The sequence below is a fragment of the Impatiens glandulifera genome, chromosome 7 (assembly GCF_907164915.1).
Source record: "Impatiens glandulifera chromosome 7, dImpGla2.1, whole genome shotgun sequence".
NCBI classification, from domain to species: Eukaryota; Viridiplantae; Streptophyta; class Magnoliopsida; order Ericales; family Balsaminaceae; genus Impatiens; species Impatiens glandulifera.
The window spans coordinates 16,317,482-16,335,891 of NC_061868.1; the positions used below are offsets into that span (position 1 = coordinate 16,317,482).

The 18,410-nt window shown below is 28.4% G+C and overlaps 1 protein-coding gene across 2 annotated transcripts; it reads left to right on the forward strand.

Moving 5' to 3' along the window:
• Positions 1-10,567: 10,567 nt before the first annotated feature.
• On the forward strand, positions 10,568-16,571 carry LOC124945518 (protein RRP6-like 3). 2 transcript variants are annotated; one of them, XM_047485966.1, is made up of 12 exons: positions 10,568-10,886; positions 10,953-11,182; positions 11,265-11,363; positions 11,454-11,537; positions 11,618-11,704; positions 12,437-12,557; positions 12,716-12,882; positions 13,815-13,853; positions 13,964-14,466; positions 14,601-15,102; positions 15,346-15,785; positions 16,182-16,571. In XM_047485966.1, exons 1-12 carry the CDS (start codon positions 10,670-10,672, stop codon positions 16,243-16,245), a joined length of 2,553 nt encoding a protein of 850 aa, XP_047341922.1. In that variant the 5' UTR covers positions 10,568-10,669; the 3' UTR covers positions 16,246-16,571. The 2 variants fall into 2 exon arrangements, with proteins under 2 accessions (XP_047341922.1, XP_047341923.1); XM_047485967.1 differs by having other exon boundaries at positions 12,719-12,882.
• Positions 16,572-18,410: the final 1,839 nt, after the last annotated feature.

An 18,410-nucleotide genomic window follows, 5' to 3' on the forward strand; every position in this document is an offset into this window, starting at 1 on the left:
TTGCAGAGAAGGGACGTCAAACCGAAGTGACGAACCTTACATTTTAACTTGCGCGCATTCAGAGGATGAATTTACCATCTTCACCTCCGCCATCCAAGCATTATTACAAATGGTCCCAAAAGTTCGCTGCAAGGACATAAATACCCCTCTCAGTTATCCATTAAAATGCCATATAATAATAATAGTTGGTTTTTACCTTTGCTAGGAAAAGCTAGTTGGTTACAAATTATTATTTAAATATATATATATATATTTTATTATTAATTTTTTATTTAAAAAAGAATGATTTGTGATAATTTTAAAGAAAAAAAAATTAAGTAAAAATACTTAAAAAGTATAAATATATGAATAATGATAAAAATATATATATATATATATAATAGAATTTCAATTCTAATAAAAATTATTACTTTTAATATATAATGATAAAATAAAAAATATTTTAATATTTTAGTTAATAAATTGAATAATGAGATTGATGAGATAAGTAAATAAAATTATTTAAATAACACACCAATAATAAATTTTTTTAATATTTAATGTATTATAAAAAAGATGAGAGTAATTTATCGTGACATCAAAAAAATGAAAATTAAAATGTAAGCAATTTTTTTTAATAAAGTCGTTACATATATTTTTTTCATTTAGAGAACTTGTTTGATTAATTTATTTATTTATGTAGAAGATATTAATTAAATCAAATTCCACTTTAAGTGTGTTATAAATAAATAAATTAATAGAATTATTTAAATACTCATTTAGATATGTATATGATTTTTATTCTAAGGAGAAATATAAAAAAATATTTAATTATTATTATATTTACATTTTTTATTATGATCAATATTTTTTATTAAGAGTTTAAAGATATATTGACAAAAGGTTCAATTTTTTCTTGGTCAATGATTGAACCTTTCGATTTATAATAATGCGTTATTAACTAACATTTGAAGTCAATTCCTACCATTTATTGGTGAGTTAACATTTTAGGTAAAAACATCTCAAAAGTAAATAAATTTTACTAAGTATTTGACACTATATTTTGAAATAATTATCTTAATTTATAATATTATTGTTAATAGAATAATACTTTACATTATTTTTTTAAAATATATTATTAAATTAAATATTGGAAAAAAAATATTTATTCAAAATATATTAAAAAAACTGAAATCAAATTAGTATAAATATATTTAAATTATAAAAATATATTTAACTAACTTTAAATTGAGTAAAAATATATTTCTAACATACTTATTTAATAATAAAATTAAATATATATATATATATATATATATATAATATGTAAAAAAGTTAACATAAAATTATCATCATTTTCACTTTTATTTAAAACATACCACAATGATATTTAGTCAATATTAATTTGAAAATTAAGTTAAAAAATTACACCTATATTTTAATGACTTCTATTAAAAAGGTCATTATGAGGATTTGAGCCTCTATTAAAAGACGTTTGGAATTGTGGAAACATATGAATTTTCTATTTTCTATAATATATAATATGGTTATAATTGTGAGAATATTCTATATTTAAATTTAAGCAAACTTAGAACGTAGTCATGATTGAGTATTTTGAACCTTTTATTTATTAATAATTATACTAATTTGCTTAAAATTTTAATTTATTTAACTATTATAAGTCAATGCAAATGCAAGTAAACTTTTAGTAAATGTGGTCCAACTTGATTTATTGAAAGTCTAATTTATCTATCCATCTTTGAATAGACTGCATCATGTGGAATACCGTGTTAGAAGGGTTTAGGTAATTTAGGTCAACTGCCCCCATTTTCTTTATTAAAGTCAACTATAAGAAAATAAAAGTTAGGTTGTAAATTTCAAGAATTTCACTACTCAGAATTATTTAAATGATCAAAATTTATTATTTAATATATTATCACAAACTTTTTGAGTTAGTTTGATGTAATTTTTTTAGAATTAATTTTTGAATTTTATCTAGTTTTTTTTATATATTTTCTATTACATCACTATTATTTTAACTATCAAATCATTTATTTCATCAACTTAAATATTAAAATACTCTTACTTTATCTTTAAAAAATCGTTTTTTAAATATAAAATAACATTATATTAATTTAACAAATAAAAAGTCAAATAATCTACTTTTTAATAGAACAAGGTTTTTGAACAAAATCCCAAAAATAACTTAAAATAACCAAAATCTTACAAGCCCTTCTATTATGCTTTTGTTGGTAAGGACAGTAGATGTTATTATGAGAAAATAGTTTTATCATAGATATAATCAAGGATATCGAGAAATTGATGTATCATTGATCATGCCACAATTTGTTTCCATGCATATGACTTCTAAATATTCACTTATAGGAGAAATAGAAATGTATTAACGAGGAACTAACCCTGTTAGAAAACAAACGCAATTGATTACTCAAACACGTAACGAACATTCAAGGAGATCCTAGCTTCACTTGATATCCTTGTTATGGTGAATGCTTATCAGGAAGAACGACACACATCTTGTGCAATCAATGCATAAGGGGAAGGTGTGTAATGAAGTCCAACAAGACTTTGTTCAATCAATGGATGAACATGAACATGTCAAAATGAATGAGTCGGGAAGGGCAAAAAAAGGGAGGGATATGTCACGAGCCATACCTTATAACCGTTAGCTCAGATACGAGGAATTGAATTGAATGATATATAAAGAGGATGTAGATGACCATTAATGGATGTAACAAGAAGAAAATTGCTAGGAATTCAAATATATCATAATGTATATATTTTTTAAAAATAACCATAAACTCATTAGTGTATATTCCTCCATTAATATCTTTTTAGCCTAGCGAAAATAAGAAGTGAATATTCACATTAAAGTTCTGGGTTCGAGCCTGTTAGGCGATGTCCCATTTTTTTAATATTCCTCCGTTAATACCTAGACAAGTTAAATAAATGAAAGTTTATTTGGTTAAGGTGTTAATGACGATAAATATAAAAAATTAATAAATACCTTTAGTGATTATTTTTAAATGTCGTTGTTGTATATATTTTCTTTTAAAATAACAATAAAACGATCCTACGTAGTTAAAAAAAATAATATATTGTTTGAAAAATAGTAATGACATGAAATATAAACAATGGTTAATACTATATACAAAATCCTAGCATGAATAGGTGCTGGACAATTTCAACTTAATGAGAAATTTCATGCAAGAATCTTCCTTATGAAACATTATTGTTTATTAGTTATAATGAGCAGAATTTTTAAATAAATATTATAATGTTAAGAATAACAATGGATGTCCGAAGGTTGAGTTCGAGTAATAGAGTTCCAAGTTTGGGATCGAGAAAGGTAGCCAGATACGGAGAGTACGAAATTCAAACACAAACTCGATACTCGACTGTATGTCTATATTAATATTAAAAATAATATAGTGATAAATTTTTAATTATAAATTAATCTTATTCTCTACATTTGTAAGTGATAAATTTAAAAATAGATAGGTAATTAAGAGAAATCATTTGGCGAAGGAGCGTGGCACGTGAAAATCCAGATTGGAATTTGGAAGCACGTGATGAAACCTGGTCTCCCATACAGGTGGTAGTTTTCTACTGGACAATCCGTGGGAGATCACACGTGGAGTTGTTCTTTTAATTGTCCCCATCCCACGTGGCCACTTAGCTTTGCACATTGCCTTGCCCATATACATCACTTGACACGTGTCATGATTCTTTCATATATATATATATATTTTCCTAAACAAAATTTTATTATAATAACTCGATTATTAAGTCTTAATTTTAATATATATATATATATATGCTTTAAATCTAAATGAATTATTCTTAGATTGAAATTTTAAACTTCAATATCGATATTATATGAGTGACAGAGATATGAAATGATGTGTCACTACATCACTGTTGAAAAATTGATAAAAGATGAGTAGAGAGAAGAAAGAAAAATTTTGTTATTTTTTTGACTAATCAAATTGCGTTACATCATTTCCTCCCCATTCCTTCCTCAAATTCCCTCTTTCAATCATTTCTCATATTATATATACAATGATCCAAATTGTTATTTTGTTGTCTCCGTTTCATTTTTTAAATTAAAATTATATATCCATTTATTTTAGTTTGAGAAATAACTTATTGATTAGATTATGATTTCAATTTTTTTTGTATTTTTACCATGGATCATATGTTTACGTGCAAAGACTTGTCATCCATTTCAAATAAAAGTTTTTATCAAAGATATTTTATTTATTTATAATAATAAAAAACAATCCAATTTATCTATTGGGTTATTTGCAGTTAATTGGTGGGCATGTAAATTTTTTAAATTAAGTAGAATTAATGTTTTTAATTTTTGATATACTCTAGTGAACTAATATTATTTTAAACAAATCAAAGGATACAACAGAAATGTACTTATAAGTACTGCACAATAGGAAGCTTCACGGAGAAAACTGAATAAATGAGGAATGAACATTTGAGGACATAGGGGAAGCTTCTCATGTAATGTAATGAATGACTTTCACTAATAAATTGATTTTTGTATGAATTTCATGAATGTTGTCTAAAAAAAATTGTTTGATAAAAATAAGATAAATTATTAAAATATTATTTTGTATTTAAAATTTAAATTTAATAAAAATATGTTAGATATTTTAGTTGATGATTTAAGTAGTTTAATGGTTATAATGATATTGATTTAATTGAAAAAGTTTTCATAAAATTTAAATTATTTTAGAAATGTTTTATGAAAATCCAAAATCAAACTAGCTCCACCTGTTATTGTTAGTTTATAAAATTAATTGACTGTATTATTATGTTTAAATAAATAGAACAAAACTAAAAATCTAAGTGGATGGTACAATCCTAAAGCTTGTTTGATCTTCTTGGATTTTTTTTGGGTTTTTATTGGGTGTTAAGTAAAACCTTTTTTTACTATTTTTTTTTTTAAATTAGTTTTTTTAAAGTTGAATGATCATTTTATCTTATAAATGGATGAAATGGAAAAAAAAATATTAAATAAAAAGTATTTTTGATATATTTTAATAAATAAAATGAGTGATATATATAGATGAAGTGAAATAAATAAAATATTAAGTTTTTGATAATATCAAAAAAAAAAAAAAAAAAACTATTATCATCTAACAAGCTTGCATAGAATAAAGTTTACCAAGAATCCCAACAAATGAAAAATATAATTTTTCATGGTTTAGAATATTAACGCTTAATATTCGATTATAATTAAAAGCGATTTGAGTTGAAACGGGGTTATAGTTGTGAGTGTAATGATGATTTTTTTAATTAAAAAAAAATAATCTTTAATATCTACCCTTATTACCATTTGTTGAGTTATTTTGTTGGAAAGAATTAAATGCGCAAAATTTGAGTAGATAATGTAAGAATAATTAATCAAAATCCTACCAAATTTAATCATTATCATCTTGAAATATATAAGCTCTTTATAAAAGTGTCATGGAAATTATTGTTCTCCTGTCTAAAATCATACTAAATTAACATTTGCATCTTATTGATTGTTTCATTGATAGAGTGTTTATTATAATTATTATTTTTATAAATTGACCATTTATAAAATAAAATAAAAGTATAATAATAGAGTTGTAGTATTATTTGTGTATTTTATTTATTTATACATTTATTTATTCATATTATGGGAAAGAAGCTTTTGAGGAAGAAGTTAACTTAACTTGAATGCAACAGATCATGAGATGTGAAATAATAAAGCTGCCAACAAGTGGCGTCGATGTTTGTAATTGTATAATTGCATGTGCTTTGGGCCCTTTGCTAGTGGAAAAGACCTATCCTTAAAATCTAACAAATTAAATCAATAAATAATCTTAATTATTTTAATTAAAGTTTTTTATAATTAATCTTGCCTTTTTTAATATTCAAAGTCTACCCTCTATATTAAATGTTATATTGTTACTTTCAAAATTATTTGAAATATAATATATAGATACATTAATATTGATAATGAATCTACTTAATTACTATATGATAATTATCCCTCATGATCCTCTATAATTAAGGTTAACATTCACGAAAGGTAATGTATTTGGTTGATAGAGAAACATCATCATGTTAAACTTAATCATCTTATTACTCATGTACATGATAAAGTTAATTTTACTTGATCTATTAGTCTTTTAGACCTAGTTTGGTCCTTGTTTATCTTTTAAAGATTTGTTATATTAATATAATGTTTTTTTATACTTAAAATAACTTTCATTTTTATAATTTATGAACCATTTAAAAATGTAGAAGAAAAGATTGATATAATTGTGGTAGTCAAACACGGAATTAGAAATTAAAGTTTGGTACCCAAAAAAATTAATAAATTTTTTTTATAAAAGAACTGAAAAGTTAATAAAAAAGAAATAGGTGGATAAATGTCAATTTTGTCTTTTTTTTTTTAAAAGAAATAAAAAATAAAATAAATTTAAAATAATTTAGAGATCTAAGTTATGCACTGATTCAATGGTCTGGTTTTCATTTCTTATTTTACTTAGTGGAATACTAGCATTTTTTTAGGACTCTTTTGAGTTTTGGTTTTGTCACTATGCTGGAATAAAATTCTTAGTTTTCTTTTTATTATTATTACTATATTAAAAGGATAAAGTTTTTCATAGTAGTAATAAAATCCAAATTCAAAAATTTTATTTTTACTTTTTTATATTTTTTTATTAAATTATTTAATTTATTAATTAAAATATTAAAATATTTTTTATTTTAAATTATTATTTATTATTTTATCAGTATATATTAATTTTTTTAATTTTTTATTTTAAAAAATATATAATATTTTTCAAAATTATCGCCAATTATTATTTTTAAAATAATTTTACTTTTTCAAAACCATCCTCCAACCAAGCCTAAGACTAACATATTGAAATTTGAAGAAATGAATGATTACTTATTTTTCTAATCCATATTACTTTATTTGAAATTTCTCAAAGTAGAACGAGGTTGAACAAAAAGTTAGAAATATATATATTTTGATGAAATAATATTTTAAAATATATATTAATTTTATTTAAACTCTGCTTCATTTTAGCTTTTGTTTTATTATTTCTAAATAAAATTAACTTTTTTTAAGATATGGTAATTCAATAACTTAAAATTAAATATTTAAATAATTTAAAGTGAGAAAAGTAATAATGATTGATGATAATTTTGAGAAGTGAGAATATTTTTAGTAAAAAACTTAATTGATAGATAATAATAAAATAAAAAATAATAATTTAAAATATAAAATACTTTAATATTTTAGTTAATGAATTGAGTGATGTGATGTATAAGAGAGAAATAAAATGATGTTTGAGTGACTTGAATTATTTAAATAATTCAAACCGTAAAAAAATATATATAATTATAATTGTTGTATTGAGGATATCTTAAATGATTTTTGGTCGAACTTTTGGTGAGTATTTAAAAGGGGAAATTTGACGAAATGACTCCTGAAAAGGGGGTAAATGAGTTGGTGATCAGCGCATAAAATTAATTGCGTTGGTGACCACTTCATATTTTTTGATGAAATTGTCCTCATCGCGAGACGCAACCAGATGCCATGTAAAAAGTTCACAATCGCGAGACGCAATTGGCAGATATGCTTCCATTATCTTCAGACTTCTGTTTGTGTAAAACGATTCATGTATGCTTCTATCCGATTCCTTCTTCTTTCTCTTTTCTAGCTTTAATCTACCTTCCCAAACATGTCTTCAAGTTGTACGGTGGACTCTTGCATGGTAGAGTGCAGTGACGGTGTAAGTCTACGAACAAGAGTTTTCAAACCCATGGAAGAGATCAAAGACAATCTAGTAGCAGTTCTAATTCATCCCTATTATGTATTGGGTGGATGTCAAGGCCTTTTGAGAGGGATTGCCTCTGAGGGTTACAGGGTTGTGACATTCAACATGAGAGGGGTTGGGAGATCAACAAGAAGAGTTTCTCTTACTGGATTTCAAGAGATCAAAGACGTTGTTTCTGTCTGTAATTAGAAGCATACCTAAATCGTTTTACACAAACAGAGGTCTACAAACAGAGGTCTAAGATAATAGAAGCATACTTGCTGGTTGCGTCTCGCGATTGCCGGTTACTTCTCGCGATTGTCGGTTGTGAGACGCAACCAGAATTGCGTCTCGCGATTATGAACTTTTCACAAGGCATCCGGTTACGTCTCGCTACGAGAACAATTTCGTCAAAAAAATATTAAGGGGTTAATTATGCTCTGATCACTAACTCGTTTACCCATTTTTAAGGTCATTTAGTCAAATTTTCTTAAAAAGAGGTTTACAACATTTTTAGGTAGTCATTGGGAAGATATCATTAATTCTTTGTTACTATTGTTTAGTTCTTTTCTTTATACTCAATTCATGTTTTGTTATCTTTTTGGCTTTTTTACTTTTATGTATTTACTTTTTTTTTATGTTTAATTTTTTTATATATTTGGTTAATAAAATAATAATAATTATGTTTTTTTAATGTATGAAATTAGCGGCTTATACTTTCATTCCAAACATTCTAAGATAGAATCATACAACGGATCTACATGGGAGCTGAGGTGGGTTCAAGCTCACCACAAAAAAAACATTTTATTTACGCTAAAATGTGATATTTTATATTTAAAAAACAAATAATTCAATATTTATTTTTTTAATTCTTAAAAATAGGCTACGCTAATCTACTCGTTTTATTCATAAACATTTTATCTTGTCAATTGTAATTATAACATAATTTTAAATTTTATGTTTAATTACCAACATTTATGTATGTGAAATTGAGGTAAATTGAAGTCTTCCCCTAATTAAATCGAATCAATCTCTAAATCTCCATATATTCGAGCATATATACAACTCATAACCAGTAAATTTATGTGTCAGGCTCTCATTCGAGAAAAATAGATAAAGCGTGAGATATACAGGTAAAAATATAAATAAAATATTGTTTATATATAAATATTTTAAATAAAAATAATATTTAAATTGATTTTAAAATTTAATATTTATTTATATTTTTAAATTCATTAAATATACAAAATTTGAAAAGCATCTTAATTTTTTTTTTAACCAACATTTTTTTTATTTTAGACTTTTTTTTAATTAATAATATTATATATATATATATATATATTTTTTTTTTCTTTTTAATTTTTTTTGTCAATTCTAAAATATTATTTAATGTCTTATTTTATTTTTTTATAATAAGAATAAAACAATTCAATCACTTTAAAAACTTAATATATTTAGTTAAAATTATTTTTATTTTATTTTTAAAATTTATATATTTTTTAATATATATATATATATTATAAATTAAAATAACAAATATTTATTATATTTTATGATTATATATATAATTAATAATTTTAATACTAAAAAAAATATATTATAATAATATCTTGCACCCAAATTATCTTTCAATGATGCATTGTTAACTCTAATTATTCTTAATTCCTCGTTCGACTATATTTTCTAGTTTTTGCTCACCCTCCATAGATGATTTTTGCGATTTTCAATGCATTCTTAAACATAATATTACATCTTTCGGCATGATCTTACACCCTGAATCACACTCCGTTGATGAACTCTTAGAATTTCTCACCAATGTTTGCTTTACTCAAGCCAATATTTTTCATCATTTGATTACACTTTTCGGCATAAACTTATGCTCTGAATCACTCTCCGTTGACGAACCCTTAGGTTTCTCACAAATGTTTGTGCTACTCAAGCCGACATTCTCACTTCCCATTCATCTACCAATTTCGCGCAACCACATATAATAATTACTTTTAGAGAGATTTGAACCATTGTTTAAGTATGAAATGCTAACACTTTAACCGTTAGACTATTTATGATTGTTGAAATTATTTTATAATTTTGTGTATAAGACACATTTTGTACATATTTTAAAATTATTGTAATTTTTGTTGTTGTTGATTTTTTTATTTTATTTTATGTTTTTCGTGTGCATCCCAACATTCTATTCATATAACATTTTTAATTTTGTTTTTAACCGTTTCAAGTTTATGAACGGATCAACCCACAACCCGTTCTAAACATTCATTTAATCTCACATATATATTTAAATTAACCACAACTCTCGACCCCGACAAATTCAAATTAAGCATATTATATATATATATATATTAATTTGACCATAAAATTTTAAATTATTTATCAAGTAAAAACAATTTTTACTTTGATCAAAATAATTATAATTTGTTTAAATAGGTGGTTGAACTCTATATAAAATGAGTTTGTTACTTGAATTGAATAACTCTAAAGTAATTTCATCATGATATATTTTGTAAGCTGTATTCTCATTTTTTTTAAAATTATTTCTTATTAGTTAGCATTTATTTATTTTTGTTTGTAAATTGTTAGGACTTTGTAATTTTTTATTTTGATGGAAAGAAAATTAAATCCTTTTATAAAAAACAATTAAACCTAAAATGAATTGAAATTGTGAAATCATTGGCCCTGTAATAAGGATCTGGGCTTTATATAAATTAGGCCCAATTTCCAAATCAGTCAATAGAGGGGTCATCTTTCCTCTTATTCGCCGTCTTCGTCTTCCTCCTTGGAAAAACCCGCGATTCAGTCACAGATTCACAGTTCAAACAAGATAAGAGAAAACTGCAACAATGGAGAACAGACACAAGATCAAGATAGTTATTACATTCGCTTGCTTAACTGCACTCTCGTTCTTCTTCGCCAAACAATATCGCAAAAAGAGAAAACAAAGTCGAACATGTTGCTACCTGAAAACTGAATCAAAACCTCAGGCCTCATTTAAACGTGTTCTTGCCGATAATTCCTATTCTCCATTCAAGCATCTCAAGTTCTCCGAATCAAATGAAGGTAATCACATCATTTTACTGCAATCCTAAATGCTGGCGCTGACTATGTTTTGAATGAAATTTACAGGTTTGGAGCATCCTTACAAAGCAAAGATCGATGCTTTATTAATAGAACCGTTCAAATTCAAGTTTTTGGAAGGAAATGTAGATATGGAGATGAAGGAATCGTATGTATGGGTTGAAAAAGAGGCTCAATTGGAGGAACTTGTGGATATTTTGAGTAACGAGAAAGTCATTGCTGTTGATACTGAACAACACGGCTTACGATCATTCTTAGGTTTTACAGCTCTCATACAGGTACATCTCTTGAATGACGTTTATATTCGTTACATGGAGTTCTTTTCTTGTATAATCATCATCCTTGGTTGTAAATTAGTAGGTTTCTGCTAAAGGAAGAGATTATCTGATTGACACTATAGCTTTGCACGATTTCATGGGTATCTTGCGGCCTGTATTTGCAAATCCTTCAATTTGCAAGGTATATTTTGATCCTTTGTGTAGTATATTCATTAGTGATACAACAGTTCAATTCTTTGTAACTGACAACAATGAGCATTTATTGTATTAGGTCTTCCATGGAGCTGATAACGATGTCATCTGGCTGCAAAGAGATTTCCATATATATGTTGTTAATTTATTTGATACTGCAAAGGTGAGATTTTTATAGATGGAAATTTTGAGGAAAAGGATAAAATTATACCAGTTTAAGACTTGTCTGATATATTGTTTCAGGCATGTGAATTGCTGTCAAAACCCCAGAAATCTCTGGCATATCTGCTTGAAACATATTGCAATGTTACAACAAACAAACAATTACAGGTTTGAGTTTGGTCTCTTCCTTTTGTGTTATTTTTATTATAAAGCTTGATATATATATTTTTTTTAAACGTTGAGACTTATGTTCAAACCACAACACAACGCAAAAGTTGCATCGATTGTAGAAATATACACTCCGTCCAACTTCAAATAGATAAGCATAGTAAGAAAATGCATTAACACATTTGAATCATCATTCATCAGTTGAGTACCTGCATCACAAACACACACACAAAAAATGAGCTCACACTCCCCTCTATCCAATGTGAGCGAAATGGATAAACTCTTCCTCTGAGTGTGAAAGTGGACCGATTATATCATTGTATCTACAAGTCCCCATTTGGGTACTTCTGTTAGGCATGTTGTTCGAAATGTAGTTGTTTAGGCTAGTTTGTCGAATGAAATTAATGATATATATTTTGCTTTTAAAAATGAGAACCGAGCATGTTCATTATTAATACAAAATTTTTTCCTTTTCGCAAAAAGAGAGAGAACGAAAAAACTAGGCTATTTGTTCATGTTCCATTCCAGCCTTGAGTGTTTAACTTATTCTCCATTCGCTTCACCATGACCGTCATTTCCTTCTCTTTGTTACCCCACTCAGCTGAATAAGGACACAGAACTTCTTGTTGGGATCGCACTTTCAATTCTTAAATGACATCAAAATGACCCTTTTCATATAAATGCTTGGATTTCGAGCATCGCACATTTACCCATTCTATTTTTGAAATGTAGCGTGAAGATTGGAGACAACGTCCTTTGTCTGCAGAAATGGTTAAATATGCTCAAACTGATGTGCACTATTTGCTATATATTGCTCATTGTCTTGCACTTGAGTTAAAACAAGAGGATACAGGTAAATCGTTTATCTCTTATTCAATGTTGAGATCAGAAACAATTCATATGATTATTGTTATATGAGCTAAGATAAGATCTTTTGTTATATGATTTCTCCCATCTATCTAATAGAGGTTTTCGCTTTAACTTTTCGTTTATTTCTTACCTACTTTTCAGAAGGTTCCTCACTTCTTCTCGAGACCAGTCGGCGTTCAAATTCATTATGTTTGCAACTGTTCTCAAAAGATATTGAAGCTTCTCCTGGAGAATCTTCCGCCTTTTCAATCATTACTAAACATTTAAGTTATCAAGGAGGCCCATCGTCAAACATCATATACAGTCAGGTATTTACTTTTGATGCTAGATGCCAGCTACCATAACAAACATTTCTAAGCTTTGATTATTAACGAGTCCATAGTTGTCAATAGCGTATAGCGCCAATTAGCGCCCAAGCTTTTTATGGCTATAGCGTAAAGTGAATAGCGTATCGAGGGATATTTGAAAATATAGCGTAAAAAACATGTAAATATCAAAAATAAAAAACATCACAAACTATCCATTCTTAAACTAGAAAAAGTTCAAAACATAATCTAAAATTCATTGTAATCATTTTCTTTTAGAGGAAAGAATAGAAAAGAAAATGCTAGAGAAAAGAAGAGAAGAAAAGTAGAAATATGATTAGAGTAAAGAAGAGAAAAGAATTGAAAAAGGCTTGATAGAAAAAAGTAATAAGAAAATAAAAGAAGGAAAAAGAAGATTGAGAAGAGGAAGAGTCAAAATAATTTTTTAAAATTTTGGGGACATGAAGAGTCCAATCATTAATATTATATATATTTTTTAAAAAGCGTCGCTATAAGGGGCAATAGCTTTGGCGCTATATGGGCTATAGCGATAAAAGCGAGACTATTTGAAAGTGTGTAGCCTATAGCCCCTTATAGCTACAAGTGGGCGTTATTGACAACTATGAACAAGTTATTTTGGAAACTAGTATTTTGTCACAACTAAGATCCCATTATTTCATATGACATACAATGCTTTTGACCTGTTTCATTGGAAGTTTTGATTCACATATTTTGTTTGGTTTATAAATTATTTTCTAGATAATGATCCAAATTATGGTATGATTTTTTATTTCATTCTGTGTAGAGATTTTTTTGTCTGGATCATGATCAGATTATCTTGTATAGATGATTGTGATTTTTGACAAACATAACAAATGTAATTTTTCCAGATAAAAATGTTTATAACAAAACAACCCAATATCTGCTTATTATAGGAACTCGTGAGACGATTATGCACCTGGAGGGACATAATGGTATGCCCTAAACCCTATTTTCTTTTGGCATTTGTGTTTCAGATAACTTTTCTTTTATTGCTCAAATTTCTGTAACCTACTGAACTTGTTTATGTTTGGATGGCTTTCAGGCACGGCTGCATGATGAGAGCTTGAGATATGTACTATCAGATCATGCCATTGTTGCTCTAGCACATAGAGTTCCAGTTTCAAATGCAGAAATCTTTGAAACTATATCCCAAGCTGACTTAACTGTCGATTCATTGAACCAATTTGCTCTTCAATCTCCGTCGCCTTTGATTTGCAGTCATTTTGAGGACTTCCATTATTTATTCCAAGACAAATTAAGCGATCCAGAATTTGACCTAATTCTTCAAAAACACCTTGGTCCTGATGGAAGCTGCCCACTGTCTATATATAATTATGCTTTGTTATCTAAAATTAACCTTAAACCTACTGATAGATTAGTTTCCAAACAGAATGGAACTAAACATGCAAAACGAGTGGGTAAGAAGGCGTCAAGGCTTCTCTTTGTTAAGAAATTTTCCTGCAAAGCTCCTGTTTATCATAATTGTAGAATCTATGCAAATGATGGACGGATGCTATGCTATTGCGATCGTAAGAAACTCGAGTGGTTAGTTTGAAAATCTCTTCCCCCATCATCTGAATTTCTGTTTCTTTATATGAGAATTGTACAGAAATGTTTGGAAACTAAAATTTGTCAGACAGATTGAGACTGAATTTCTGAAACTGAAAACGTATCCACAGGTACCTCCAACGAGGCCTGGCGAAGCTTGTCGAGGAAGATCCACCCGCTATAATGCTGCTTTTTGAACCGAAAGGTCGACCAGAAGATGAGGATAACGATTTCTATGTTCAAAGTAAGAAGAATATATGTGTAGGCTGTGGGGAAGGAAATCACTACTTACGTTATCGGATAATACCATCATGTTACAGAGTCCATTTCCCAGAACATTTAAAAAGCCACCGTTCTCACGATATTGTCCTGGTTTGCGTCGATTGCCATGAGATCGCTCATGCTTCTGCTGAGAAGCATAAAAAAAAGGTTGCCTCTGAGTTTGGAATACCTCTTTTTGTTCATAGAGTCACTGATTCTGGTCAAGCTCCTCCTCTCGAGGAGGATGGATCATCTGACCAAACTGCCAACAAGGAAACGGGAGTGTCTCCTCTACAGCTCCGAACTGCAGCCATGGCCTTGTTACGACATGGATCAAGGATACCACCTAGCCGACGCGAAGAACTCATGCAGGTGAATTGACAAATCTTACTGAAAACAGATCCACTTAAGTGGGGATCATGATGGTGATATTTTGTTCCTCTAGAGAACTAGGATTTATTCACTGTAGGAAGCTAACATGATCTATCATAACCCCACTTCAATGGTGTTCTTAGTGCCAGAAAATTATGGTGTCATAAGAAATAAGAACTTCACTACATCTATAAATGCATATCTTATTTTAAAATATATTTTCCTTGTATTTTCTTTCAACAGGTTGTGGTGGAGTACTATGGTGGAAAGGAAATATCACAAGATGATCTCGAACGGGCTTTGCTTGTAGGAATGACTCCTCTTGAGAGAAAGCGACTAAAGAAGAAGAAAGGTTTATCGTTCATCCATTCAACAAGCCTTATAAAGAATGTGGCAAAGAAGAATGCTAATGGAATGATGTCTGATGAAGTAGCTAACCTTGACCTAACATCCCCCGTCGACGATACTTTGGATTCAACCGAATCTAACGGAGATGTATTGATCTCAACTCAGTCAAAGCTATCGTTACTTGGACATGGACCACACGGAAATCAAGTTGTGGATCATATATTAAAAGAATATGGAGATGATGGAATTCGTGAATTTTGTCAGAGATGGAGGCGAGTCTTTGTTGAAGCAGTTCATCCTCGTTTCTTGCCTTCTGGCTGGGATGTGAAACACAGGTACGCTTTTAGTTTGGAAATTGAAGAAACTTGTTAAACTTGCTTAAAACGCTTCAAGATATTAAAAAGATTGCAATTATCATGTTAAGTAGTAATACTAAAGCTCAGATATGAAACAAAATCAGAAAATAAACTGAAGAACCCTCCAAACCCGAGAACCATCCATCCATACCCACATAAGCGGTCACAAATCATCAAATCAGTAAAACACAGCCAAATGCATAAACTTCAAATCATCAAAATCTTGATGAAAGTTGGGAATCTAAATAACCCAACAAAACATTCAAATCTATTTATAGCATATTTTAAGAATGAACATTATTGTTGTTGTGTATTTTACTAAGAGGTTGTTCATTTTGTTGCAAAAGGGTTTGATGTTGGATCCTTTTTTGCCAGTGGTAGAAGAGACTTTGGTGAATTCAGTGTTTATCATCGACGATCCAAGAAAGTTCTGGAATAGAGCTCAGATTATCAATTTTCCTGCTACTATTAGGTATGTTATAGAGTTGGTGTACTCCTATTGACGATGGATTCAAATCTGAAGAGTGAACTTGTCGTAATACTGGTAGTCGAATGATCGATGAAATGCCCGTTTGTTGTGTTTGTTCTTTTTATTATATGTAAGAGACTCATAGATTACCAAAAAAAAGGGATAATTGACATACAGTATTTAGAACTCTCATCGAAAGATTTTGTCTCAAATTTAGGCCTCTCCTCGTTTTTGTCGTTTGAAGAACTATAGTTATATTATTTTGTTATATTTAACACTGTCAGCTAACATCTTTATTAAGATACAATTTGTTAAATTATTAACTTTTTACACCCACTTCCTCCCATTGTGGATTTACTCTCCAATCGTACCTCTTAGATTCTCTCTCCAATTCACCTCCTATCGGATTATCACCCAATATAATGATCAGTCCAATACATGATGTATACACTGAATAACTCCCTGCATTGTTTGGCATAAACCATTCGTATTGTACTCCGTTTTTGCTTTCAGAAAAAAACAGGTATCGAACTCACAATCCTAAAATCGAAAACAGACCTGTGAGTAAACTCGTATGCTTAGGCTGTAAATAGAACTCTGATCCTATGAACACTGTAAAAATCATTGACATCCCTTTAATGTAGTAACTTTTCACACCGTCAATAAAGAAACATTTACCAGATGTCGCGCTTAGACATTAGTTTAGTAACAATCCTCTGAAAGTGTTCGTTATTTTCTTTCTCTTCGTGTCCACCAACGTGAACATATTTGTTCTATTTTTTTCTCGGCCGAAACTCTGCCATTCCGACAAATCGGATTTTGATCGTAAATGGAAAATTATTGGATAAGGAATAAGTTCTAAACCGTCTCACAAATTTCTCTCGACAGTAAGTTTAATCACATTTTTTTTTTTATCTCTGGCATGACAAGGAAACTCCAACCCCATTCTTTGTCGAAATTCGTTAGTCGTCAGAAATTTCGGTTTGACTTAAACTAATTTAATTAATTTAATGGAAATGATATTTGAGCAAATGAAATTCACACCAAATTAAAATGTGAATTAATTGTGAAATTTAATCTAAATGAAATTCACACCAAATTCAAATGTAAAGTAAGGTAAAATAATCCAAATGAAATTCACACCAAATATTCAATGTGAATTAAGTTGAAATTTAATCCAAATAAAAATGAATTTATTAATTGTAACAATTAACATTAATGCCTTGAATGATACAATTAACAAATGTTGTTAATTACAATTGTAACTACAAAACACTTATTGATGGATGTAACTTGCAAGATAATGAAAAAACAAGCAAAAATAACCGTTGGATGAATGTATAATGGATTAGTGACCGTTAAATTAAAAATTTGATTAATGGTTTTAGAGTTTAATTTTTAACAAGCACCTTGTATTCCTCTCTACACATCATGTTATCATTTCTCACTATAGAATTCCAAATACATTTCCTTACTTTGTGAGTGTTCTTTGGTACTTCGTTTGTTTCCATAAAAAAACAGGTTTCAAACTCACAATCCTAAATGGAAAACAGATCTATGAGTAAACTCGTATGCTTAGGCTGTAAACATAACTCTGATCCCATGAACGTTGTAAAAGTCACTGACATTCGTTTAATGTAATAACTTTTCACATAGTCAATAAACAAACATTTATTAGATGTCGCTCTTAGACATTGGTTCAGTAACAACCCTCTAAAAACATTCGTTATTTTCTTTCTCGTTGCTTCCACCAATGTGAACAGATTTGTTCTATTTCTTCCGCGGACGAAACTCTCCAATTTCGACAAATCGGATTTTGACCGTGGATGGAAAATTGTTGGATAAGGAATGAGTTCTAAATTGTCTCACAAATTTCTCTCGGCAGAAAGTCTAATCACATTATTTTTATCTCTGGCATGACAAGGAAACTCCAACCCCATTCTTTGTCTGAATTTGTTAGTCGTCGAAAATCCCGGTTGTATTTAAACTAATTTAATTAAGTTAATGGAAATGATATTTGATAAATGAAATTCACACCAAATTAAAATGTGAATTAATTGTTAAATTTAATCCAAATGAAATTTAAACCAAATTCAAATGTGAATTAAGGTAAAATAATCCAAATGAAATTCACA